Consider the following 27,854-nt stretch of genomic DNA (forward strand, 5'->3'; position numbering starts at 1 on the left):
AAATTTTTAAAAAAAATCCTGTGTGTACGTCATGATTGCACGTTCATGTTCACCATTTGACCTTGGAAACTGCACCAAAGTAAAGATCATTCAGGGGAGCGTAGAACACTCGCAGCTTCAGAATGCAAAGGAATCCAGGATGAAGTAGTCTCGTCCCAGTGAGGTTAGCTTTCATAGACATATTGGATGCCATGTAGGCACAGCCACATTATGAGCTGAGATTTTTCTAAGTAACACTGATGAGGTGGTGCGGAAAAAAAATCAATAATTTTAATCTTAGAAATAAATCTCTACAGTGGGCAATCTGCGGAAATCACTTGTACTGATCTATCGGTACTGGAATGAGAAGAAAATGCTGATTGGTGGGGTTAATAAATCGTCCTAGCCTCGCTTGTGTTCCTGAGAGATGCACCTGCTTTACTCTGCAAGCCCTGCAGATGCCCAGCAGTCCCTGCCCTGAACCGGGGCTGCCTGTGTCAGAGCTGACTCCTCTGGTTTTGTTTGTTTGTTTGTTTGTTTGTTTGTTTTTGTTTTTGTTTTGTTTTGTTTTTGAGACAGGGTTCCTCTGTGTAGCTTTGGTGCCTTTCCTGGATCTCACTCTGTAAACCAGGCTGGCCTCGAACTCACAGGGATCCACCTGGCTCTGCCTCCCGAGTGCTGGGATTAAAAGCATGTGCCACCACTGCTGGGCTCTAGTTGACTCCTCTGTTACACACAGGGAGAAGCTGCCCGCCCTGCCCTCTCTCAGCTCCTACACTGTGTTCCTGGAGCAAGGAGCTAGTCGGAAGCTGGTTCCCAAAGTGAGGCCTCTGGATGTTCCTGTTCATTCAGCGGGTTAACTAAGAGACAGAGAACATTGGGAAAGGTTTGGGGAATTGTCTGCATCTCCAGTTTTCAAAGAGGCTTTTTTAAATGTGAGCCCCTTCACTGGAAGAAGCACCCAGTCACCTCACCCTGGTTCCCCAAACATGGAAGCCCACGCTCCTTCTCAGCTGTGCTGACTGTAGGCCCTCAAAGGTAGCAGTAGATTCCTCACTTGCCAAGAAGCTGTGAGTTATGGGACACTGTGGTTTAACCGCCCCATGTCTCCAGGACTTATCTCTTCCCTGACATTTATAGAGGAAGTATGGACACAGCAAGACAGGCCACCGTTTAGATCTTCTGCCAGAACAATTCCACAGGAATTGCATAAAACCAGTGCTGAACTTGCTGGTCCTACAGCAGTGAGATTAAAGGGAACCACCACTGGAATCCCTGACTGCGGATGCCTGTGTTTCTGAAATTAGTGTCACCAGTGATAATAATAATAATAAAGATAAGATGTGCTATTAAGAAGACAGAGAGTAGGTCACTTGCCAAGGGTCAGATGCCAAGTTAAGACCACATAGCCTGCTTCTAAAAGGAGTTTAGGGTAAACTGTGAAAGGGCAGTGGGGCACTGTCTCGTCTCTCCATGCACTTGAACCTTTGATCTGAAGACCTCAGTGGAGAGTCGTGATCCTGTTTGTTAGGTCCTGGCCCTGCAATAACATCCCTTGTCTACTTTGATGAGCCATAAGAAAGATGCTCACCCCCTCCTTTCTCTGCTCCCACCGTAAGGCAAGCACATGTGAGGGCATTGAGTTACTGTCTACCATAGATAGTGAGCAAGAGACCTAAAACACAAGGGATGTAGGCATACGCAGCCATTTTCAAAGACTTCTCGGGGGCAGCAGAGGGATGTTAGTCAGAAGTCTACTGTCCACCTGCCCAGCCTTATCTTCAGACTTCCTGGCCTTCTGCTTTCCCAAATAGCCCTGCCGGCTGACGAAGCCCAGAGTTCATTTCTCATGCCTGCAAATGCATCTGATTGGCAAACTAAGTTCATCCTTACCAGCCGTGAAATCCATTTATTTTCAAATGTGTCTTCTTTACGCTAGGCGTACAAAGTCACTAAGTTTATTCTGTTTGGTGCTAAGTGTTGAATCCTGTGCGTTGATGTAAAGAATGCATGTGGAACACCTGATCTGTACTTCCAGCCCTTTCCAGTGCATGTGCGTTCATGCGTGTGTGCACATGAATGTGGAGATTGGAGAACACCTTCGGCGTCTTTCCTTGGGTGCCATCCACCTTGGTGCTGGGCCAGCAAGTCCCAGGTATCTGTCTGTCTGTTTGTCCCCAGAGTTCTGATGACAAGTGTCACAGTGCCCAGTATTTTCTTACGGGTCTAGGGGATTTGAACTCAGGTTCTTTTGCTTGCAAGGGGAATATTTTAGCCCCTGAGCTATCTTCCCTGACCCTTACCTGTTCTTAATATAAACTTTCAACAGTATCAGAGCCTCTGGGAACAGTGGCTGTTCTTTTCCTCGAGATAAATGATACGTTGTCTTTCACAGTAGCTTTTTATTTACTTGTAAACTGCAGTGCCTTTACATGTGAGCAAGGGAAGCTAACTTTCAGTTGAAGCAGGTGCAGAGGACAGAAACTGGGGTGCGGTCCTCTGCAGTTCCATAGAGCCCCCGCATGTCAGTGTGTCAGTGTGTTGGTATGTCAGTGTGTCCTGTAACGAGTCACAGTAGAATATTTGTATAGCCCTAGGCGTGAATAACACCAGTAATGAATTGCACACATTAGTTTTTGGAGGATCTTGTAGATGCACAGATAGATTGGTTTGTTTTGTTTTTTTTAGGTTAGAGAGGCATTGCAGGCTTATTTGGGGATTAGGCATCATTTTTGAGAGTAATATGACATTTATCTATGTACATTTTATGAGATTTGAATAATTTTCTTCAAAGTTTGTGCTACTTGGCATGATTTGGTCTCTTAGAAGTCAAAGCTGGGGAGAAAGACTCAGCAGTGAGTACAGTGCTGGTGTGTCCATCCCAGAATAATTATCTTTCCCCTTCCTCCCCCTTCCTCCTCCTTGCCCTCTTCCTTCCTCACTCCTCCCATCTCCCACTCCTGTTCCTCCTCCTCCCCCTGTGGATCCTCCTCCAACAGTGAGTATGCCCACGACCAGAGCAGAGGGCCCAGACTCTATCCCAAGAAGCCAGCCAGCAGGTGTAGATCCCCAGAGCACAACCTGGGGGTGTGCAGACAGGATGGTGGCAGAGGGGATGAATTTCACCAAGAGTCAGGTGGGCACCCTGGGCTTGAGCACGCCTCCTACACACTGCTGATGGGTCCACACTGGACATTGTGAGGGAAGATGTTTATTTTTTTCCTTTCCATCGTGTCTTATTTACATTCACATGCTCACTTTGCACCAGCACCTTTTCCGTAGCCCTGTGATTGCCCTCAGCCTCCCCTCCATGGTTATACTGCGTGCTTTGTTATCGTTTATTTTCATGGTGGACACTGACACATCCGGCCAAACTTTACAAAACATTTCCTTAGTATTACAAAGAACGTACGAAATTATTGGGAGCGTTGGCCACATCCAAATACCCATCATAGGAGATCATTGATGATTTTTGATAAACGCATTGCAGGTCAGCTTCTGCAACCTTCGTAAATACCTCGTCCACCCCTGACAGAGCCGTTGGTGGAATACCAGACTGGGATCAATAGAACATCGACCCAAGCCAAGGAGCAAATTGTTACGTGGTTTGTTTTACTGAACCATCAAAGAAACCTTTTTGTAATGTCATGCATCAACAAAATGAAGAATAGCAGGCACTAAATAAATCCAGTGTTTGCTTTCTCTATTCATTATATTTGTGGTACAGACTGCTGGAAATTGTTCTAGCACAGAATTGAAACGAACTGTCGGGTGAAATAAAGATATGGAGATGTGTTTGGTTTAAGCATCAGGGTACCTCTAAAGCCCGTGACACAGACCAGAAACTAGTTAATTCTTACAAAAGAAGCTGCCTACCTGTCTGTCCCCATCATCTTGTCCTCTGTCTGTCTATCATCTATATATCTGTCTGTATATTTATCATCAGCTTTCTTATTATCTATCTGTCTGTCTGTGTCAGTCTAATTATCTATTTATCTGAGGTATAAGCAGGAGGATATGTAGACTAGGAGAGGCCTTCCCACACCCCAGCTTTCAGGGAATCAGTATTCTACACTCATGACTTACACGTTGTGTGTGAGAAATGAAGACAGTAAATTACTTTGATAGTTTGAGTGAAACGGCAGGGTTTTCCTCAGGGGCAGGCCATGCCCTGCTTAGATAAGTAGAAATTTGAAGAAAAAAAAAAAAGTAAATCCTGTGTTTTGTATTTTTGTGTTGTTCTCCGTGTGTGACCTGAATATGATAAGATTCATTGTATTTTATATTTAAGGTATTAATAATTTATTACCAATGAGGTGAATTCAGTTTTAAAAAGGGACAGTTTTAAAAGAACAAGGATGGGAAATCAGAGGAGTGACCACATGTGTAAAGAAAAACAGACCTTGTGGTGTCTGCAAACTGATCACCCTTGATGGAGAGCAAGGGGTTAGCCACATACGTGGGTAAGGCCAGTGATGCCCCTGAGAAGAACACATCTGTGTTGGTCTATAAATCCTAGCCAACATAATTACAATATTAGTCCTAAAATTATTAAAATATTTAACTAAAAGGGGAGAAAAAATAACTGAGTAGACTTTCAGCTCTGTTAGCATGCAGGTCTAGGTTATTTTTAGATTATTTAAAGGCGATGCAGCTGATGTGAGCAGCATGATAACTGTGTACTAGAGGAGCTCACCAAGGATCGTCACTCCCATCGTGAACCGATCTCTCTCTCTGGAGTCGGTATTCGAAACACCAGCTGGACTTTCACGTCATAGATGGAGTCTAGCATGGAGGAGAACTGATTGAATCCAAAGGACCCAGTACCTAGTTGGAATGTGAAAGAAATTCGTGTGTGTGTGTGTGTGTGTGTGTGTGTGTGTGTGTGTGTGTGTGTGGGGTATGGGTAGGCATGTGTATGCACGCAGGTCCACCCATCCAGGTGTGTATAGAGAGAAGCCAGAGGTCACTTTGGTGTCTTCCCATATCACTCTGCACTTTTTTTTTTTGTAAAGGTCTCCCTTTGAACCTAGAGCTGTTTTAGCTAGACTGAGTGGCCAGCATGTCCCCAGAATCCACTTGTCTCCATCTGTCATTTGTGAAGTTACAGACACAGATAGCCGTGCATGTCTCGATTCTTATGAGGGTGTTGGGAATCTGAACTCAGAGCCTCATGTTTATGCAAGCGAGCCCTTTTCCCACTGCCCATATCCTCAGTCCCATATTTATGATTTGTTTTTTAATTGTCGTTACAGAATACTCTGAACTTACTTTGTTTAAAGCACAGTGGCTAGTTAAAACACAGCACTTTGACACATCCTAACATTTTGCCATTTTAGCTTCTGAGCTTTGTTTTTAGAGAAATCAATAGGAGAGTTCTTGACCCCATCCCTCCTGCCAGACCAGAAGTGACACATCACTCTGAAGTCAGCAGAGTCCTCATCTGCAGCTGCGCTTTGCCAAACTAAATCCGTAAATCCTACCGTCCCTGTAAAATAGCAGCCGCCATTGTGCCTGCTTTCAGCGTCAATAAATACATCACACCCACTTACTACTCTGCCATTGTTTCTCTGTTTTGATTGACTGACGGATTGATTGATGTTGCTGCAATGTTTTGTCTTATTTTGATATGTTACTGTCTTTTTGATAGTTCAGCCTGAGTGTCAGCCGTAGACTCAATGAGAAAGCACTGAGATTAAGATGTTCCCTCTGACCCACGGAACCCGTGATGACAGGCACACCCTTGCACTCACCAACCCAACATGATTTTTAGCTTTTCCCAGAAACCTCAGAGGAAACAAACTAAAGAGGACAGGAAGGGTCTAGGGACACCGCTCCGACCCTGCCCTAAGGGCAGTCTCACTACCGGCCACCTGGGATCCCAGGATGAAAGGTCACACTTGTCCTCACCTCTGTCCTCCAGATGTACACGTCTGGCGTACACTGTGCCTTGGCCCTCAGTTCACCAAAGATGCAGAGAGATGGTGATGTTCAGTGGCCAGAAGCTACCACGTTTTAGGTGTGAGCCAGTCTGTTCCACTTTGACTTTCTCTCAAACCCAGCTTTTAAGTAAAGATAGTCATGAAATTGCTGAGATTATGCCCACAATTTGACAACTTGTTACGGAAAACTATAAAAAACAACATCCCATGTTTTCGCTATCACCAACTACGCTAGTCTGCACACCTGGGGTATGCTTCTCATTCTTAATAAGGGGGAAACAGCTCGCTGTGGGGGTCCCAGGAAGGGGGGCTGAGGTTCTGTGCATGGGTGCTCCTAACTGTGGCTGTCATTGCTAACTCACTCCCTAAAATGCTCAAACCCGTTTATTCACCCCTAAAAGTGTTCCCCACTGGTAGATGCTCCTTTAATGATTTTCTTCTCGCCACTACGACCAGTGTGACTTGAGTCGAGTTGTATTTTCCTGGTTGTTACTGTTTTCACGGACCCTCAGAGCTGTGTGTCCAGGTCTGTTCTTTTCCTGTTTCCTGACAGGCCTCTGTCCTCCTTGACCATGTAAATGTAAGAAATTCTTTACATATTCTGGCTAGTGCTGCTTTTCAGTTTCATGTGTGGCCAACACTTTGCTTATTCTGTATTCCTTCCTGGTCAGTTGATATTAATGGATTGCCTAGTGGATAGCCACGGATTATCTATTGGATATCAGTTGAATAGCTACCACCACCACCCCTCTGTGTGTGTGTGTGTGTGTGTGTGTGTGTGTGTGTGTGTGTGTGTGTGTACCAGCTAACCAGCTTTGGATATTCCTAATAAAAGACAATGTCCTCCATTTCCCTCTGAGCACTCCAAGCTTCATCATGTTAACTTTCAGAGACTTTGTTCACACTTTTGCTCAATTGAAAGTATTCTCTAATTCCTCTTGGGACATTCTCCTGACCAATGTTGTACACTTTCCAAATGGTCAGAGACTTCCTGTTAACGGTCTGTTACTAACTTCTGGCTGATCCTCCTTGGATCTGAGAATGTTCCTTGTATTATCCCCATTCCCCAGGTTGCTTGGGCTTTGTTCTTCCATCCAGGGTGTGGCCTGGATTGGTGAAACTTCCTAGTTTTCTGCGCTGTGACTAGACAGAATCTCCTGGAAATGGCATCAGATCAGCCACCAAGAGGGTTTGGCTCTGTCTTTTCGCTTGTTTTCTGCCTGTGATTGAGCAGAAAGCACACAGCCCAGCCCTAGCCGCCTCGGCCCTAACCGCCGCAGCGTGTACCCTGCCTTTGTTTTCCTGGTTCTGCCTCCGGTACCAGAAGGTCTGTTTGGGCCATGAGGGGTCAGCACGATGTCCCTGATGTCCCTTTCCTTTTCACTCAGGACCCTTCCTTCTTGTGAGGTCCCCTTGTCTGGACCTGGGCCAGCCACTCCATTACTCTTCCCATTCTTGCCTGGAAGGTGTAGCTTTTCCTCTTGTGAATCTTCCAAACAACTTCAACAAGACCCAATCCCTGGTCTATACAAGTCACACCCTTAAAGGAGAATTATTGGGGCTGTGAGACTACAATCCCAACTTTTACCACTTACACCCTTCCTGTAAAACGTCCATCTCACGACTCAGTACATGTGCTCCTCCATTTAACCCAGAGCTATCACCCATGGCAGTGTTAAGGGTCTTATTTATTTTTCTACAGCCTGACAGTTTTCTGACAGACCATATACACCTCTTGTCGTTACTGACAGGGCTGATTAGGAGAACCCATTCTGTTGTGTGTTTTCTGTTTGTCTCCATTGTTTGGTTTTATTTTGTCTCATTTTGTTGTTTCCCTGTGGTGGCTTCTCTTAGATGATTTGAAATACCTTTAACCCCTGTTTCCATTGACCTCCTGGTTTCTTACCTGCATAACCTTGTGTGTTTGTGGTTGCCTTGCTGATTGTAACAGACATGTACCAAATTTTAGTCTACTGGGGCCAATCATGTCAGCCCTTCTCCACTCCACGCCTGACCTTTATACTTCATAGTTGTCCCCGTCGATCTGCGTGCGTAGAAACTTCCTGGGCAGTCTTGTCACTTTACTTTCAAAAGTCTCAGTTTGCTTCTTGTTGTCGTAAATGCTCCGTCATAAACAACTTGAGGAGAAAAGGGTTTCTTTGGCTTATGCATCCCTGTCAGTCTAACCACTGAGGGAAATCAGAGCAGGAACTCAAGACAAAAACTGAAGCAGAGCAGACCATGTAGGAACACTGCTTATGGCTGGCTCCCCATGGCTTGCTCAGCCTGTTTCCTCATACAATCCAGGACCAGCAGCCCAGGAGTGGCCTCCCTCTCACATCAATCATGAATCAAGAAAATGATCCACACACTTGCCTCCAGGTCAGTCTGAGAGATGCAGTTCCTTAGTCCAGGTTCCCTCTTCCTGGACGATTGTGGCTCCTACTGAGTTGACCAAAACCAATCAGTACCATCAAACAAAAAGAAACACAGTGTGCTGGAGAGGGCTAGCTAGCATCTTGGCAGTGCTGACCAAGGCCACCCTGCGTTACTGATGCTGGTGATGCTCCGGCATCATTTCCTGTCGGCTTGAAGCTCATTCTGCAGTATCCTTTTTAAATCAGGTCCAGGATTCTCTTTGTTTCAATCTTCTGAATTTTCCTTCCCCTCCGTAATTTACATACTTGTTTACTTTCCTGACTCTGCTGGTGGATGTTTTTGCATTTCCTTCTAGTTGAATTGCAGTCCTGGAGAGAGTGTCCGTGTTGGGCTTTCCATGTCCTGACCCTCTCTAGGCATCTACCCTTGGAAGTTTGTTGATAAACTCAGGGTCATTGGTTTAAAGTAATTTCTTCTTGCTTTCTGCAAAGATGGTGTTCTCTTTTGCTTTTTACATGTAGGAATCTAACTGCTCCGGCTTTGAGCTTAGATCCATGTGAGTGGTGATAATTTTCATTTCTCGGATCAGAAAATAGTGGCTCCCTGAGTTTTCAGCGTGAGGCCATGCTTGCACTGGCTTCTGGGGGCAGTGCTAAAAACATTGCCAGAAATGTCTCCTGTGCTTACTGTGACCTTCCCGAGTCTTCTTCAATGTCTTCATTCTTTACATGGCCTTCTTGAGCGCCTTCCAAGCAAACTGGGTGGTTACCTCTGCAGTGCTGTGGTTATGACTCTGTTATGCAGATCTCTTCGTGCAGCCAGCTTTTTGTTCCTTTATAAATGTGCACATGTGTGCCTGTGTGTGTGTACGTGTGCATGTGTGTATTGGGAAGAGTAACTCTGGAGGTGTGTGTGTGTGTGTGTGTGTGTGTGTGTGTGTGTGTATGCATACAGCCTGGTACTGTTGAGGACCAAATGCATTTTAATTACTTTTGTATTGAAAGCACACACCAGTACTCAATAAATTGCCAGCTCAATTTAATTGTCAACCAGTGGCAGTTCTAGAAGAGTTAAGGCAAATAAATTGATGTAATATTCCATAGCTTTATTAAATATTTTTTATTTAGGCCCATGTTAAAAATACACCAATAAACTTAGGAAATAGGACACTCACACTCTGTGTTACCAGCTCTGGAAGGGATGGGATCAAAAAGTCACGCGGCGTGAAGGGTTCCAGAAGAATCCTTATCCAGTATTTTTACTACTGATCATAATCATATAATTACATAATGCATTTATCCATGTTATATTATGCAACTTAAGGCACATGATTTTGTGTGTGTGTGTGTGTGTGTGTGTGTGTGTGTGTGTGTGTACTATTGTGGATTACATAAAATTGTATATTCAAAGATTTATTTGTTCATTCACCTGTTTGCCAGCAAGTGTCCACAGAGGCTTCACTGTGCTGGGCACAGGCCTGGTCCACTGAATACCTTGGTCTGCAGAATGCATACCCTTGCTCCCTGCAAGTCCAGTTCCAGCAGAGAGAACAAGCACTAAGCAGCATTTGGGTAAAGTGGATAATCCACCCAAGGCAGTATCAACAGAGAGAAGGGGAGTTGAACTGTGTCAGAGGAGGCCAGGACCACTGTGCAGGGGTACGTCTGGGCTGAGTGGAGCCTGAGAGTCAGGGGAACCAGGAAGCTGCGGCAAGCACAGACCAGCTGGGAAGACTGATGTCTGCTGCTGATGGGAGGAACATCCAGAGGAGGAGAGCCAGAGCTGCAGGTGCCTGGCAGCTGAGGAGACGTGATTGCCTGCTTCTTTAATAAGGAAAGCTGGAATTCCCACAGTTATAATGCAGGCCTGGAGAGGAGAAGGAGGCTAACTGTAAAAATGCCTATAATGACTGTATTGTGTGTTGACTTTCCTCAAAGCTGGTCATCCGTGCCTTGAAAATTGCAGGTAAAGATGCCAGCTAATGCATCAGGTGGGAAGAAGTAGGCTTAGGCTCCTGTCCTCTGTCTTCTGAGGACAGTGGGGGAGGCCTGATTGGTCCTGGCTGCCCTCACTTGCCTGGGCCTTACCTCCCTACCTCCTCCTTCACAGTTCTGTTATTTCCCCGAAGCTGAATCTGATGTGGTTTCCACTGTGAATGGGCCTATAACATCTCTGCGGTTCCATCACTGGAAGATAGGTGTGAGCAACACATGTGCACTATTGTTCACACTCCTCCACCTTCCCATCCTTCCAGCCTAGCTCAAATCCCACAACCCAGTTTTCATGTTGCCTTAAGAACACATGCTCTGGCGCACGCCTTTAATCCCAGCACTCGGGAGGCAGAGCCAGGTGGATCTCTGTGAGTTCGAGGCCAGCCTGGGCTACCAAGTGAGTTCCAGGAAAAGGCGCAAAGCTGCACAGAGAAACCCTGTCTCGAAAAACCAAAAAAAAAAAAAAAAAAAAGAACACATGCTCATCCATGTTCCAAGAGTAACTATACAAACAAATTATTAGGGATTTTTTTTTAAAGATCTATTTTGTTTTCAGTTATGTGTATGTGTATGGCTATGTGCATGTGAGTGTTAGTGTCTTCGGAACGCGGGGGCTTTGGTCTTCTGGAGATGACGTTGTAGATGGTGGTGAATCCCCTGACACAGCTGCTGGAAACCGAATGGGGTTCTCTCTAAGAGTTGTATGTACTCTTAACTACTAAGGTGTCTCTCTAGCCCTGATAAATTATTGTTGAATGATAAGATACCTTGAGATGTCTCCATGTGCTTCCTCCACACACCTTGACTCGTCAAATTCACCTGTGTGTTTACACTGTTGTTTTTTCATGAGGCATCTGGAGGGAGATAGATGGTGCTTGGTGCTTTTAAGTTCTTTCTTACAGAAGAATATAGACTTCTCCTAAGTTTATTCTTAAACTAGTTATTCTTACAGAATAAACTACAGTTCCTTCCATTTTCACAAAGACTTAAATCTATCTGTCAATTGATGGATGGAAAGGGAAACCTCTTAGAAGACAGTGCCACTAGAGCCTGGGAAGGTCGACGACATCCTGTGTATCTGAGTTTACATTCTCACTTTACGCTTACAGCCGAGTGGCTTTAGCATCTAACAATGAATTCCTGAGCCTGTGAAAGGTGCTAACAATATTTAACCAGCTTTTCCCCAGTGCTTGCGGGTGGTTCCTAGAATAATAATAATGTGGACCTGCCACATGGAGACAGGCCCGGGATGCAGGAATTTCATCAGGCAGTGGGTGTTGGTTTCTGTGCAAACAGGCACCATGGCAGGGAATAAAAACAGAATGGAAGGATGGTTTGCGTCTCTGTGTCCGAACTGAAATATGAGAAAAGAGGAGGACAAGACAAGAATCCGTGCATCCAAAACTTCTGGTACCTTCCGATAGGCTCCAGCACAGAGGCCTAATGTTTTAGGCAGGGGAAGGAGGGCAGTGCTGTGGGGGATTGTGAGCATGCCAGGCTTGGAGGGGAGATGTGGATTAATTGTCCTCAGTCAAGCTCCCTTTGACTTGTAACAATTCTCTTATCATTCCAAGAAAATGTGGGGAAGGGGGTTTTAACATACTTTTGCTTTTTTGTGTTTCCAGTCTAACAGATTTTAAACATTTCCATTAGTTCCCCGGGTCCAAGTCATTTAACAGTAACAGGCCGTTACTGTAAATATTCGCTAGGCCCGTGCCATCCACCATAGATAATTGTTTCGTCACTTTCTCTTCTTTTGTGTGTGTGTGTGTGTGTGTGTGTGTGTGTGTGTGTGTCTGCATGGTCCCATGTGGAGGTGAACGTGTGTGTGGATATGTGTGCATTGCCTGCATGTATGGGGTGGATCATGAAAGTTAACAATGGCAGGATTTTCCTCAGTTGCTCTCTGTTGTGGGATATTTGTACACTGTGTGAAAAGGCATTGCTGTGACTGGTTTAATAAAGAACTGAATGACCAATAGCTAGGCAGGAGGTATGGGTGGGACTTCTGGGCAAAGACAGGAAGTAGGAGGAGATAATCGAGGTACAAAGGAGATGCCAAGGAGACGCAGAGGGAGTCGAACATACAGAATGAAAGGAAGGTGAAAACCCACGTGATAACATGTAGATTAGTAGAAATGGGTTAGTTTAAGTTATAAGAGCTAGTTAGGAACAAGCCTAAGCTATAGACTGAGCTCTCATATTTAATAATAAGCCTCTATGTCATTGTTTGTGGGTTGGCAACCCAAAGACAGTCTGACAAGGAAGCTTGCCCTCCACCTTATGTACTGAGTCAGAGTCTCAGTTGAGCCCAGAGCTCACCAGTTGGCCCGTCTAACCAGCCAGCTTGCCCTCAGGGATGCCTTCCATTAGCTGAGTATACAGGGCACACTCTACACCTCTCCAGGTTTTGAGTGGGTCCTAGGGATTGGAGCTCAGATCCTCACACTTGTGGGACCATCAAACTCTATCCTCAGTCCTGGGTTTCATCACTTTCAATTGACATAAAGAAACATACAGGCATTTCTTTTTTTTCAAACCTTATAAATTGATAGCAGAAAATCAGCAACAAATGCAAACAAATGTCCATTGAAATCACAGCAGGTGTTTTTTTATGATGCTAATTATTACCAGTAAGAATAGTTCTTGCTTTTTCAGGAAATCACCTCATCCAGATGTAGAAGGAGGAACCTACTCCTAAGGTCTAGAAACAGCTAGGCCTGGTGTCAGTAAAACCTCCCTGTACCTTACAGGGAATATCTCCCCCTATGTCTAAACCTGAGACCACAAAGGAACTAAATATCAAATGTAAATGTCTCTGGATTGACGCACAGGCAACTTTTCCCGAATTAGGAGGGACCAACTTTGTTCAGACCAAATCACAAACACTATTTCTACTTTAAGAGATGTTTTTTTTTTATTTTGTTTGTCTGTTTGTTTTGTTTTATACTTTAAGAAATAGAGACAGACACACTCCAATAACCACAGGCTTTCCAATGGGGCATGGTAGCTCACACTTACAACCTCAACTGCTTGGGAGGCTGGGGAAAGAAGATGGTGTGTTGGAGACCAGCCTGAGCTCCGTAGCAGCCTTTCCAAGCCAGCCAGATAGCAGGACAGGTCGGCAAGGGTAAGATTCCATCCCAGAACCCAACAAGAAGTAACAGCAGAACAAATATGGGCTTTGTCTTGGGTCTCATCTGTTTTAGGTCACATCTTTAAGATTCACTTAAGCATACCTGATTTTATAGTCTACTTTTCACATTTTGTTTCCTGATTTTCTTTTTTCCAGTGTCTTGTTAGCAGCGAATAGAAATAAGATTTGCATCCGATCTTAAACACTAATCTTTAGCATTTGGACACCCAGGGCATGGCCCCTCTTTCAATTTCCATAAATGTCAGCACAGGCCTCTTTCACCTTTGGGTAAATAGTCAATAGAAAAACCAATTCTGTGATAAATGAGCAGCAATATGGCTTCACATCTGAATTATTTACAAAGATTATTTTTATCCTTGAAATGAAAGACTTAAGGTAAAATCCGGGGCACCAGTTACTCACTGGGAATAATTAGCTTTGTCCAAAGGAGTTCACATCCATCAGAAGTCTGGGAGACATGAGCAATCTAACAAGTTCGCCCTGTAGAGCTCTGTTAATAGCACGGCAGGAAGCTGTTGGAAGGTGAGCAAACGGATGCAGAGTACCAGGCCTCCCGAGGCCTGAGACCCGTGTGCTTCCACTTAGGCTCAGGGTCGCTGTTTTTCTAACCACTGGTGTCGCTGTAAGTCTCACTCATGAGAAGAACACGGGCTGGAGAGGTGGCTCCATGGTTAAGTGTATTTGTTGCTCTTGTGGAGGACCTGATTTCAGTTCCCAGTACCCATGGGTCAGCTCACACTCTGCCACTCCAGTTCCAAGGGATCTGACACCCATTTCCTGTCTCCTTGGGCTCTTGCATGAACATGGTACACATAAACTTATGCAAACACACACATACACATAAGATTAAATAAATATTTTAAAAGAAAAAATAAGCATGAGCCTCATCTTCATATCACTGTAGCAAGTACTGTCTTAATCTTTTCTAGTCCATTATTTCCTCGTTGTGGGGCAGCATGGGAGACTCTGCAGTCTGAGCAAGGGGAGAAGAAACTATGCCACTATCTCAATTCTGAACACAAAATCATCCAGCCTCTCTGAAAACATAGTGAAACCATGGTTTTTCTCCCCAGCTGTGTGCTCTGGGCTGCACAATTCTTTAATAAGGATCATTGGTTCTGTCAAGAGATCTTCCTGTCGCAGACCTTGTGAGAAAGGGACTTTACTAGAGGAAAAGCAGCCTCAGGAGCTGGTTAGTGGCTTTGCACCTTGGCTGTCTCCATATCTATGTGGTGTATCAGGGGCTTGTAGAGACAGAGGTCTCTGAGCGCACGTGGCTTCGTGTCCTCCTTACAGGAGCTCTCCTTAGGAACAGTATTTAGTGTTGCTGTGGATGAACCTGGGTGGAGTCAGGTGGTGTGACCTTACAGGAGGGTGCTGGTCACAAAAGCTGTCTCCTGGTGGCTCTGCTCATACTGCTTGTTGTGAAATAAGCCTCTTGGATCTGATTTCTATGATTCTCTATGCACTGTGACATGTGACCCTCTCACAACTAAATTAGAAGAGTTGTCAAAGTCTTTGGATCTCTGGAATATTAAATCAGAAAATCACAGAACAGTTTTCAGGTATCGGATCTTCTACCAAAGAATCTGGTTTATGAAGGCATTCAAACCAAGAGCCATACTATATCCATGTGGCTGAAGTCTCCTTATTCTTTGCCAGCAGAAGGTCTCTCAGTGCCCTCTCACTCCAGGACCCCACCCACTGGCTATTCAAACTCATCTGGGTGGGCGTGGTTGAGTGCACAGCGAGCTGGGGCTGGAAGGCCACCCACATCCCTGGGGCTTCCCAGCAGCACATTTTAAGTAAGTTCCCAGGGCCTTTCCATGTGTGAAAGAGTCTCATCTGAGTCTGTGGGCCATGAGAAGCGTCCCAGAATAAGAATGCTTTCAATGTGACAAGGTGAGCCTGGCATTGCTTGACATTGTAGACCTCTGCCGTCTTCCATAGAGAAGATGGAGATGGATGAAGACAAGATTCCTTGTCTTTTTCTTAAAAATGAACCCACGAGTGAAATTTATCATGATAGGATACCTCCCTTCTCTTGAACCCAGTTCTGGCATTCATGGTCACTCCACTGATACTCTAAGTCCATGCTCTGGATGCTGAATGTGATTAGAAATTACTTGCTTGTCTTGGACTCTAAAGGATGCCATGGTCTGGTCAAGCCGTAATGGATGCCCATTGAACTGATCAACATTTCTCCTAGACATTTAACATCTTACAAGTAGCTTATAGTAGTGCTAGCTACATGTATGCACAGCGCTACATAAAATCTCTATCCATTTGGCTCATTTTGCAGCTATGAACTAAACAAATTTACAGATCAAGTAGCATAAAAGCCTTACAGAAAGCTGAAGATTTGTAACACTCAGGTAGAGAATGTATCTAGCCCAGTCACTGCTGAAACCAGGACCATGGAGGGACTGACAGAAACATGCACAGTTTCTATCAGCTTGGTCATTCCTGCCATGGCACATAACCTCCACAGCTGCTTTCTATGTGTGGTACAGGGCAGCCTTCAAGCCGCCCTGCCTCTCAACTGTCACTGAGATTCGCCTGGAGGAGAAACAGAATGCATTGACTCCTTCCAGCTATCTACTCTGCAAGACCATATAGATTACTTGTATTGATTTTCCTTTACATGAAGTAGAAAGATGACAAAAATCCACAGAAGAACGTGTTCAAACAATGCAAAGCATGATTGCAATCCTTAAAAAAGAAAAATCACGAACATATGCAAACATTTTACCGTGAGGACTCCTGAGCATGCAACCACTGTTCCAGAACCACTGTGTTTAAGAGTTGTTCGAGGGGGCTGGAGAGAAAGCTCAGCTTGACTGGTCAGAGCCCTTGCTGCTCTTGCATAGGACCCAAGTTCAGTTCCCAACATTCACTTGGTAGCTCACAGCTGCCTGTAACTCCAGTTCCGTGGCATTCTGACCAAGGCAGGCAGCAGGCATGCATGCGGTACACAGACATGCATGTAGACAAAACCCTCACACACGTAAAAGAATAATCAAGTGTTTTAAAAGAGTTGCTTCAATTGCTCATAAAAACATGCTCATAGTATTTTTATCTGATGCCTAAAATTAAAACAGGAAAATGGCTCTCGCCCTTCCACTCTCTGCCTGTGCCAGCTTTCCTTGGTTGAAAGTCGCATTTGAGACTGTCATAAACGACCTCACCTAACTCACACTTACATCATGACTCCAGCATGGCTCCGTATCTGGAGAGTGTCTCTCCCATAGCAAAGGAGGAGCTCTGGTCCATTTCCTAGGCCATTTGCTGGGAGAAGTCCTTTCCTTGGATGTTATTTGAGTTGGGCATCGAGATTCTTTCGGGAATTCTAGGGAACTTTATCAAGTCGAAGGAGCTAGCAATGTCAAGACTCTGCAGCCGCTCTATGCTCACGCCGCATTTTCACAAGTCACCTGTGCATGCCGCTCACCCATCCCTCTCCCAGTTCTTACTGGTTAAACGATGGTGAGCTATACTGTGACCAAGCTCTAGGGCCAGAGGCAACATCCAGCCCGGTCTCTACTCTCCAGAGGGCGGTTCTTCAGGCTATGCTGCCACTCAGTACCAACTCTACATCCACCATGGCTTCACGATGCCTGTAAAGAGTGGAGTCCAGGATCACTACGACAACATATCTACACAGACTTAGAGGTCCCCCACCTTTCCAGGAAAACCCCTTCTGTGTTAGTTCCCTTTCCTAGTTGCTCAGCTGATCATCCCCCTAAAAACCCTGACTCTCTGCAAACCTTCTACCAAGGTACCTTTTAACCAAGGCACATGGTTAAAAACTGAGTTCTAGTAAGCAGATCTCCCGTGCTTAGCTGATCTGTCTGTGTTGTGGGTGTCATGGCAAGGCATCCATGGCATTCCCTTAAATCAGGGCGTGTGTTATGTTTATACAGCCCAGGACTGGCCCAAGTGCTCCAAAGGTTTGAAAAAGAGGGGGTGCCTTTTATGCCTCGGTGTAACGGTTGCCTTCTGCCTGTAAATGCTAATGACGGTTCTGTGCAACCTTCCAGAGGGGAAGATGAGGAAGGGGAACTTCTGTCTTAAATGGGTGAATTACACTTCATGGGAAGCCAGCTGACCCTGCTCAGGTGTGGCAGCACCCTGACCTCCTGTGGGTTTTTTTTTTCCCTCTCTTTAAAAAGAAATGATTCGATTTCAGAAGCAAAATGATACTTTTGTTACCAAAATCAGCTTTCCCTTTTAATGATAACATTCAGTTTATCCGGGAAATATCAAACGGCAGTTAAAGAATCGATGTGTGTTTTTTGTTACTGATAGAACGGAAGATTGCAAAAGTGGACAGATGCTGGCGTGGGTATTTCTATGACGCTGGGTGGTACTCAAAACGCTTCTTGTTTATGCTCTCCTGGACAGAACAGCCCTGGCTTGTTAGTCTGAGATACCAAAGCCTTTTTATCGCCTATGAGACCATGATACGTGGGTTTTGCAATCTAATAAATTTAATAGATCTAAATGAAGCAGATTAAATCTTATTAGCCCCAGAGTGATTTCCTTTGAGGGCAAACCTCTGAAGACCATAGTCTTGAAATCCCTCTGTGTCAAAGGGCTTTTGGAATGCCTAACTGCCATTTAGACATACCTGTGACCAAGCTTATTTTTTAATGAAGAACAATAATACTGGCATTCTGGAATCCCTTTTATGCAGTTCTGCCAGCTCTCCTTTTATGCCTAATAAATTTCCCTCAATCGCTACTAATCTCCAAAATAGAATCTAAGGAATGTTCTGTGGTATTCTCCCAAGAAAGGCTTTATTCTGAGCTCCAGCTGATTATCGAAAGTATCAGTCAGATTTTCACTTATTGGGGAACCACTGAAAGCCTGTTGACTTCAAGATAATGTTCCTCTGGACTCTCCTCAGTATTCAAACCATCGACACCCTCATTAAGGAAGGTCTTGCTAATGGTTTGTGTGCAAGAGCTTCACATTTTATAATGTACTTGGGAATTTGAGTATTTTTAGTAAATGCAGCAAAGCTCTCAAAAGAGAGAACCCCTCCCCGACACACACAAAAAAGCAAAGACTGGGGATATTGCCCAGTCAGTGAGTGCTTACTGTGCAGACATAAGGGACTGAGTTCAGCACCAGAACACACATTAAAAACAAACAAACAAATGAAAACTCCTATAAACGGCACCTTCCTGCAATCCCAGCAATGGGAAGACAGATACAAGTGAGTCTGTGGGGTTGTCTAGCCTCCTTAGCAAGCTCCTGACCAATGAGCGACTCTGCCTTAAAAACCAAAGGAGATGGTGCCTGAGAAGCAATGTCCGAGGTTGCTCTATAACCTGCACACACAACACACACACACACACACACACACACACTCATACTCTTGTCTGCACACAATTATGCACACATGAACACACACATAGGAACTCACAGGATAAAACACCATGACTCAAGCTGGAGATCTGGGACATTTTCTGTCAACTTCCCTCCTAACAAGTCTCATTGGTATCGGCAACTAGAGTCACCGGGAGACCGGCACCTGTGTGCTTTGGTGTGTGGTGCCGACTTCAAAGCTGTTCCTTTTGGAGGTTTAGTGGAGGTTTAACATCTGGCCACTTTTTGGTTGTCATGGAAAATGCTGAAAGGAACTCATGCTGTAGTGGAAATACAGACGGGTGTTTGTGCCTGGCACAGAGAGAGAGAGGCACAGCCACTGGAGAGCCCGATGCCATCTGCTGAGTGGAGACGAGGGTCCTTTTGTTGGGGTTTTGAATTTGACGCTTTGTTAGAAACATGTCTCCGTCACAACCTTGCCTTACCTGGCTTCCTCATAGATAAACTGAGCATTTGTTACTTGCTTTCTTTTGTTGTAGTTCCTAGCTTCAACACTGTTTCCAGTCCTTTGCCGTAGTTCTCAACCTGTGGTCATGGCCCCTCTAAGGATCCCAGATCAGATATCCTGCCTATCAGATATTTGCATTATGATTCATAACAGCAGTAAAATTACAGCTACGAAGTAGCAAGGAGATAATTTTATGGTTGGGGGTCAGCACAGTGTGAAGAACTGTATTAAAGGGTCGCAGCATTGGGAAGGCTGAGAACCACTGCTTTCTTGGTTTGACTGGAGGGTGAGATATGCATGCTAGACTCATTACATTCTAGCGTATTTTATTGCTTCTATCGCTTTCCTGACATTTCCAGAACTAAGGCTTTAACCTTTCCTCCATCCCTCGGGCTTGTGCAGTTACTGTTGGCAGACCCGTGTGTTTTGTGTGTGACTTGCAGTCTAGGAGACAGTCCAAGTGCCTAATTGATGTTTACCTGTAGGCTTGCTAATTACAGTGTTCCTGAGCCTTCAATTTTACTTTTTTCCCATCTGAGATCACTTTCTTCCTATATAAAGAGAAACCTTCCTTTTGTGTTTCTGTTAACACAAGATCTCTGAGGACATTTTTGTTTGTGTGACGTCTTTATTTCACTCTGAGTTCTGAAGGCTGTCTCTCCATTGGGTTGACTCTCAATAACACTATCCGTGTTTCCCTGCTCTTGGGCTTCCTGTATTTCTGTTAGGGAGTAAGTATCTGCTCTCATTGTAGTACCTCTGAATATAAGTGTGTTTTTTCCTTTAGTTTTTTAAATCTTACTTTTATTTATTCCTTAAAATTTTCTTACACACATGTATACAATGTATCTTGATCATATCCGCCTCTCAATCCCCTCCTTCCACTCCCCTGAGAATCCAGAATCCCCCATCACATCTCCCTCTAACTATGTGTCCTTCTCTTACATGTTTTCTTCATTCATTTATGTGTTTGTTTGACTGTCTTAACCCATTCAGTCCAGTTAGAGCTGCCACGTGCGTGAACGGGCTTGAGATCATCCACTGGGGATGATGGGGAAACGTAGCAGTGACCACACTCCTAAAGAAAAGTGACTGTTCCCTCCTCAACACTACATGCTGAATGTGAGCGAAGGAGCTCACGTGAGGATGCTGCACATGTACAGAGCACAGGAGAATGGCCTCAGTGGACTCCCACACTAGTGGAGGGGAGCTGAGCAATAAAATGCACTCATGAAGAGTCACAATGGTGTCTCACACTTAGCAAAAGGAGGTGAGTCTAGAATAGGAGACCCTAGCACCCTCTTCACTGAGAGTCTGGACAGCAATGTTAAATGACAAGCTGGACAAAGTCACACCTTAGAACACAGGCTCTGAAGCCACCTTTTCTGAGTGACGTGTCTCGGTGTCCTCATCCACAAAGCACCAACTCTTTAGAACTCATAGGAGGAGCCTGGTTCACAGAAAGCTGCCTGTACAAGTTAGCCCTCCACAACATTTATTAACTGAATAAACTCTGTGCATTCCCCAAAGTCCCACTTTCTTGGTTCATTCCACGGTAGGTAGAAGCAGTCTGCCTTCCACGGACATCATCTGTAGAATTATGCTCTGTACAGGTCATCCTGGAGACCTACAAAAATACTAAGGGTCCCTCCTGCTTTGGAGATCTTTTCTCCAGATGTGTTGAGGGTGTGGTGGGGATGAGACAGTCCAAGGAGTCCAGGAGCCCAGAGGTGTCCACACTGAGGTGCTGCAGCCACCTTGATGATCATTTCCTATGTGAGATCCGCTCATTTAGGAAATCCCTTTTGCTGATAAGGACTCTGAATACGGATCTGACCTTCATGACCACCTTGCATGGGTGCACAGCCCCCTCGGGTGTGGGTTCAGGATTGGATAAGGACCGCCAGCAAGGCCAGTCTTTCTAGGCAACGTTCTGCATGTCAGAGTCACATTGCGTGTCCTACTGGATTCAGCTCTCCGGTTTAACCAGAAGTTGTGATAAGATGGAAGTGGTGCACAGCCTTTGGGGGCCTGGGATGGGGTGAACCATCTCCGAGTTTTCTCCCAGCTGTCCCCCAGCACTCCCCCTCTGGCTTCTAGTATCTCATTCTTTTTATGAATTTTTTTTTCATGTTAGAATAGCCAGAGCATGGTGCCCGTAATGATCTGCCTAATAGATCTCCAACCACTGGGAGAAAAGAGACTCTCCTAGCAAGACAACCTTCTTCCCCGTTGTGCCCCGGCTGAAGCTGGGGCAGCTTTCAGGAACCATTGTAAACCACGTGGAAGCAGCTAATGCTGTTGCCTGTCAGGGGCTGTCCTCCACAGTGGGGACTGTGCCTGTGTTAGGGAGCTCGGCCTCTGAGGGAGCACCCAGTGCCTAGACAGAAGTCTCTGCTTCATTGTCCAAACACAGAGATTGGCTGGAGACCGCAGCAGGTGGCAAGTGTGTTCTCAGCCACAGCTAGCCTCCCTCCAGCAAGCGGCGTGTGAGTGCCTCGCTCTTATGACATCCATGTTTGGGAACGGTTTCAACATCAGCAGGGCCCAGCTCTAACAGCTGTTCTGAGTATATGGTTGAGGTGGGGCGTGTCACCCTGATAGTCCTGTGTGCCTGTCCATTGTGCGTGCAGATGGGCGAGGGGCTCCTGCAGCGGGGTAACGCTTGAATAGTCTTTTTTTTTTTTTTTTCTAGAAGCAAATTCAGAGCAGAATTCATGAGAAAATGCAAGCTGGCACAGGAGTGTTGGGGAACTCAGGGAATGCAGGGCAAGTTACTGCTGCTGCTGCTGCTGCTGCCGCTTGTACCGTTGGGAGGTGCAGTACATGAGAACTGTTCTGTAGTCTTCCTGATGACTATTTCTGGCCCCCTGGGTTCATACCATTTCTGGTGGTCTTGCTGCTGGAGGTGTGGAAGCCACTGACTCTTTGCGGCCCAGCCTCGCCCTTCACCCCCTGGCACCCTGCTGTCATAGATCCCGCTGCCCTCAGCTCAGTCACATCTGCAGCGACCCTGCTTCTTCTCTTCTGCTGCAGGTCATCCATCAGCTGAGGCTCTCTGAGAATGAAAGCGTGGCTCTGCAGGAGCTGCTGGACTGGAGGAGGAAGCTCTGCGAGGCCAGGGAAGGCTGGCAGGATGCCCTGCAGCACCCGGAGCCCCGTGCACCACCACCGCCACCCTGCAAGAAGCCCACGCTCCTAAAGAAGCCCGAGGGGGGCTCCTGCACCAGGCTGCCTTCCCAACTCTGGGACAGCAGCATCTGACAACCGAGACTGTGGCCACATGACTGAGCTATCTAGTGACTGCAGGAACAGGGCAAGAGGCTGCCCTCTGATGCCTGAGGCCTCCTCTCCAGGCATCTCCACAAAAGCACAGGACACTAATGATAACTACCCAAGACCTCCTGTGTGTATGTATGTGCGTGCGTGTGTGTGTGTGTGTGTGTGTGTGTGTGTGCGTGTGCGTGTGTGTGTGTGTGTGTGTGTGTGTGTGTGTGCATGCCTGTGTGTGTGTGAGTGCCTCTGTGTGTGTGTTGGTTCCTTCTCCATTTCTTGGTAGCACACTGAATTTTAGGGCCACACTGCTCCCAGATAGCTAGAGAGCCGAGGAGGCATGCAGACGAGGCAGGAGGGCAGAGCAGTGGGAAGAGGTCCTCCAGGCAGCTGTTTCTAGGACACTCCACACTAGCCACTACCCCACCAGTGGCTTTCACACGGTGCAGCGCATAGGATGTACGATTCATTTCTTTGTAGATGTTTGTGTGTCTTTAGAATCACAAACCCGACGATTGTTTTACATGTTTATTACTGTGTTTTATAACTTTAAGCACCCGGTGTGTTCCCTTTCTTCCAAATGCAGATTTTAAAACATCATTTCTAGGGATTTTTTTCTTTTTTAATTCCACATACTTATTTTTAACCCAAAGCCCCTCAAGGCCTGGGGACTGTGTGTTGCCTTGGCTTTAGCGGACCCTTGCAGGAATGCAGGTTGAGAACTAGAGTTTCTATTTCATGTTCTTCTGCCCTTTCCCGCACCCAGCGTTTCCCTTGAACACATGTGGCTTTGCATTCGTCGGTCGGTTAAGCTTCATCCCCACCCAACTCCTGAGCTCGACATAGATGGCAGGATGTTTATGGATCAAAACATATGGCTTCAGGTTCCTAGCTGGGGACACAAGACTCAGTGGTAACTTAACTTAGCAGGCTGAACCTCATGGGATGGAGCAGAGTCCTGCTCTCCCTGGGAACACTGCATGATTCCCTCACTGTGCACCCCACCCGCTGCGTGCGTGCGTGCGTGCGTGCTTGCGTGCGATGGCCTTCCTTCTCCCTGTCTTTCTGCCCACTGTCAGTGAGTCCCGAGCAGCAGTGGCTCCACCAGCCACCTGCCACCGTCTCCCGCCACTTGGACCACTTTATTCATTTCAGCCGTTACAAAGCTACTGTGCCAATAAAAGGGTGCAACCGTGTTCTGTTGTTTCAGTCATTTGTGGTCAGTGCCATCTTCTGGGAATTCCTGTCTCTTGGTCAGCTATGTAGGAGCGATGGAGCACCTCTATCCAAACTTCTTTCATGTTCTGGTCTCTGCAGCTATTTGTAAGCTTCGGGAGACACCTGCTCGAACAAAGGGAGTGCACGGTGCTTAAATAAAAAAAAATCTAGAAGTGAGTTGCAGAGCAGAGCCACAGCAAGCAACCCAGAACTGACCCCCCTGAGACCTGTCCGGGGCTCTGGATACAGCTGGCCCTGCAATAAAGGGGGCCATTGAGATGGGAGCTCTGGATTGGTGGCTTGGCACTTGAAAGGAACGCTCCAGGAGAGATCACACATTGCATCTAAAAATTAGCTCACCTGGGGACCACAGTTCCTCCAGGACATCAGAACAGGCAGAATGAAATATCATGACTCATCCCCATTGCCCTCCAAAAGTCGAGGAGGTGCTCAGTTTGCCCCTGGCCAGATCCAGCCAGCCCCCTATCATTTCTTCACTTCTGTCTCTCTGAATCCAGCCCACGGGCTAGGCATGAGCTTGCTCCTTACTGACTAGACTTCCTTGGCCTCCACCAGCCCTGGTGTATTGTAAACTCTGGATGATCCGGGTCGATCCGAAGCTTGAACGGCTCCCCACACAGAGCAGACCATAGGCCACCGGCACTGCTCCTGTGTGCAGCGCTCAGACTGTGTGGATGCTGTTACTAAAATGAGCTGTCTGGTTTGGGCTGTCCAGAAAGTTACCCTAAGGAAATGGACTAGAAAACACCTGTTCTCAGAGCTCTTGGTGTTTACCAGAAAGGCCAAGCTCTGGGCTCCCTTGAGAGCTGATGTCTGGTGAGGGGCAGTGGCTGGTTTGAAGATTGCCATCTTCTCAACATATGTTCTCGTGGTAGAGAAAAGGGAGAGAGGGAACAAGGCTACTGGAGTGTCTATCACAGGACCACTGTGTCTGTTCTCAGGACCTTGTCACCCCTCCAAGGTTCACTTCCTCCTGCTGTCACACTAAGGCCTCAACTGCAATCTGTCAACTTGGAGAACACTCAGAGGCTCAGTGGCACTGACGGACACCCAGAAGGTCACTCTTACATTAATACCGAAATCACAGATATGAGTTTTAAAGATGTCCCTCCAAATATCGCCTTTCGTCTCTATAGTTCCAGCACGGCACTATGACATGACTTCCTGACATTGTCAACTTCTTACTTTTAAGTATAGCTGTAAAACCTTCAGTGTAGGTGACTTTTTTCAGACACACAACTGTGTGAGATTATGCTACAAGGCCATTGTAGGGAGACTTTACATGAAGATGGGTCCATGAGCCTAGAGACCTGAACAACCTAAGGAACTCAACCACTGCAATACTGTGGGCATCACAAAGTATGAACTATTTGGTCTCTCCAGAGGCCACTGGTTGACCTCCAGAGGCCAGAAGCCAACCCCTTGTAGACTGTAATCGACCACTCCTCCATCAGCGTGAGGCCATCTGTGTTTGGCTGTCTGTTTCTTGACTATGGAGAGAAGTGGCCCTGTGCATTCATTGCTGTGTGTGTAATTGAGACTATGGAACTCACATGGCAGGGGATGGCACAGTCAGCAGCACCGGCCCCATAGTATCCTTAATTACTAGCCGTAATAACTGAGATCAAGTCCAGCACTTTGTGTACATTGCAAGTCCTCAGTAGAGCTCTGTAATGAGGGTAACGCCGTGAGTAAGTCAAAAGAGGCAGAGTTCTGAATAATCAAGCCCTGACCATTATTTCACAAAAGCAATGTTCAGTTACATGTGGTTGCAAAGAAAGATGGCATTTTAATTGCCACCAGACCATAAGGTATGAATTATGATATATTATTAGACCTGCAACCTTACGTTTAACAATATAATTGGTAAGAATTATGATGCTACATTCAAACACTACCTATTCTATTTCTTTTTTTTTAATGTTATTTATGAGGGACCTCTAAAAACTACTATCAAAATGTTTATATTGAGTTAAGATGACTTAAAACATATTTTCCAGAGTGGAAAAAAATACCTCATTACTATTCTTAAGTAGTGGTATCTGATTTAGTAGAATTATGATTATATAAATCTACTCAATAAAAGTAACAACCAATTAAAATTCAAGATTGGTGAAAGGACTTCACTCAGAAATATTAATTACTTTGTTTGGACAAAAATAATATATTACAAATTTCCTAGCTTAGCATGATGGCTAGAGTTCTGCCAGAACTCAGTGGCTGTCAGATTCCAGCTGGGTATCAAACTCAAGGCCCGTGTCCATACAAGCGCCAGGGTTGGAGGCTGGGGAAATGGATCAGTAGGTAATGTGCTTATCACAGAAGCACGAGGACTTGTGTTCAAGTGCCCAGGACTTGTGTAAAAGAAGTTTAGTGTGGTGGTGTATGATTACAACCCAAGTCCTGGGGAAACAGAGATTGGGAGGTCCCTGGGTCTCACTGGTCACATAGCCCAGCCTAACTAGGTAAAAGATCATGAACAAAAAGAAAGGGAAAATGGTGGGCACCGCAAAGAAACATCACAAAAGGCTGACCTCTGGCCTCAACATGCACATGGGAACACACACACACACACACACACACACACACACACACACATCTGATGCCCCACAGTAGCCCAGCTTACCCTCCTCCTGCACGCCAAGCTACAATCCTCACCCACCAACTTTCAGCAGTAAGTTTTTGACAAGGAGTTAACGGATTTGATTTCAAGTCTCATTGAAAGCATTCTTAAATTGGCCAGGGAGGAAAATTAAAACTGTGTTCCAGGTAAATTTCAGTGTAAACTTATTTCATCTTTCAAACTGTGTCTAGGAGCACACACAGGGCTGCGCAGTGCAGGATGGGAAATTCGCATCTCAGAAGCCTCAACCCAGCCCCTCCACCCCACTCTTTCTCTTCCCTCCTATTCATAGGCAATGACTATCACATAAATTCCTCAGTGAACAATGGCTTGCTCTGCAAGGTGTCCCTGTGTGTGACAATGATCTCCTCAGATGACAGAGCACTGTGGGAGCCAAGATTCAGCCTGGAAAGAATCACTTTCATACTTCTGCCACTTTGCCTAAGTTCTTCAGACCCCTGCGAGGTTCCATTGTGATGGTTCCCACAAATTTCTCTAAAATCCAGCCTGCGTTGTACACTTTAAAGATGATATTTTCAAAGGGTGAGTTTTATTAGAAGCCTATCATACATCTGTCATCTGTTTTAATTTCTCAGATCATTCTCCAGGGTTTTTGAAGTGTATTTATACTTAAATGTCACTTGTGTGTACTCCAACACCAGAGGACTGTCATCTGGGTTTTATGCAGTGAACCGGGACATCTCAATGGTAGGAGTTTCTTACAGGAAACTAATTCAAGATGAATGAGTAATGCATTCATCCCATTGTTGAGGTGTAATGGGGATGCCCCCCATGTTCTCACTGCCTTTGAGTTTAGCCATTGCAACACCCACCCACCCCAACCCCCACCTCCAGGCACATGTACTGCCTTGTCTTTCTCCAAAGCCCCAGGGAATACGGACTGCTTCAAAGAAGGCAACTAGCAGCCTCACATTCTCCCGATGTTACCATTTGGTGCATAATGTCTAAAGAAATGAAAGAGAATGTCCCCTGATGTTACCATTTAGTGCATAATGTCTAAAGAAATAAAAGAGAATGAGATTATTGATATATTCTAAAGAAGGGCCAAAGCTCCACAGAAAAACAGACTAACACCAAGTTCAATTTGAGTTTTTGATCTTTAAGATTTAAGACACAAAGGAGCTGAGAGTCCATGATGTGTAGTCATTATTTCCCGAGCATCGGTCCTTCTGTTTGCTGAGAAGACGTTGAGCCTATTTTGGGGGACACATTGTACTTCACTGGGACAGAGCAGCTCACGTGGTGCCTGGAGAAACAGACTTCCACAGCGGGACCCCACAGTGGAACTTTCATGAACGTGTTCAGTAAGATCATCTTGCTACGACCAGACTAACTTCTGAACAGTCGTGAGGCTGGAATGCCAGGGCTCCTTCTGCTTCTGCTGTTGGGGAGCTGCTGCCGCTCTCCC

General features: G+C 45.7%; 1 protein-coding gene across 1 annotated transcript in view; it reads left to right on the plus strand.

Moving 5' to 3' along the window:
- Nucleotides 1–22,739, plus strand: part of Myo16 (myosin XVI) — a 363,210-nt gene extending 340,471 nt beyond the window's left edge. Inside the window, exon 34 of the mRNA XM_059244646.1 lies at nucleotides 22,327–22,739. Within this exon, the coding sequence (XP_059100629.1) occupies nucleotides 22,327–22,554 (228 nt within the window). The 3' untranslated portion in view covers nucleotides 22,555–22,739. The remainder of the gene's footprint in view (nucleotides 1–22,326) is intronic.
- The last annotated feature ends 5,115 nt before the right edge of the window (nucleotides 22,740–27,854 follow it).

This window comes from Peromyscus eremicus, chromosome 17, assembly GCF_949786415.1.
Source record: "Peromyscus eremicus chromosome 17, PerEre_H2_v1, whole genome shotgun sequence".
NCBI classification, from domain to species: Eukaryota; Metazoa; Chordata; class Mammalia; order Rodentia; family Cricetidae; genus Peromyscus; species Peromyscus eremicus.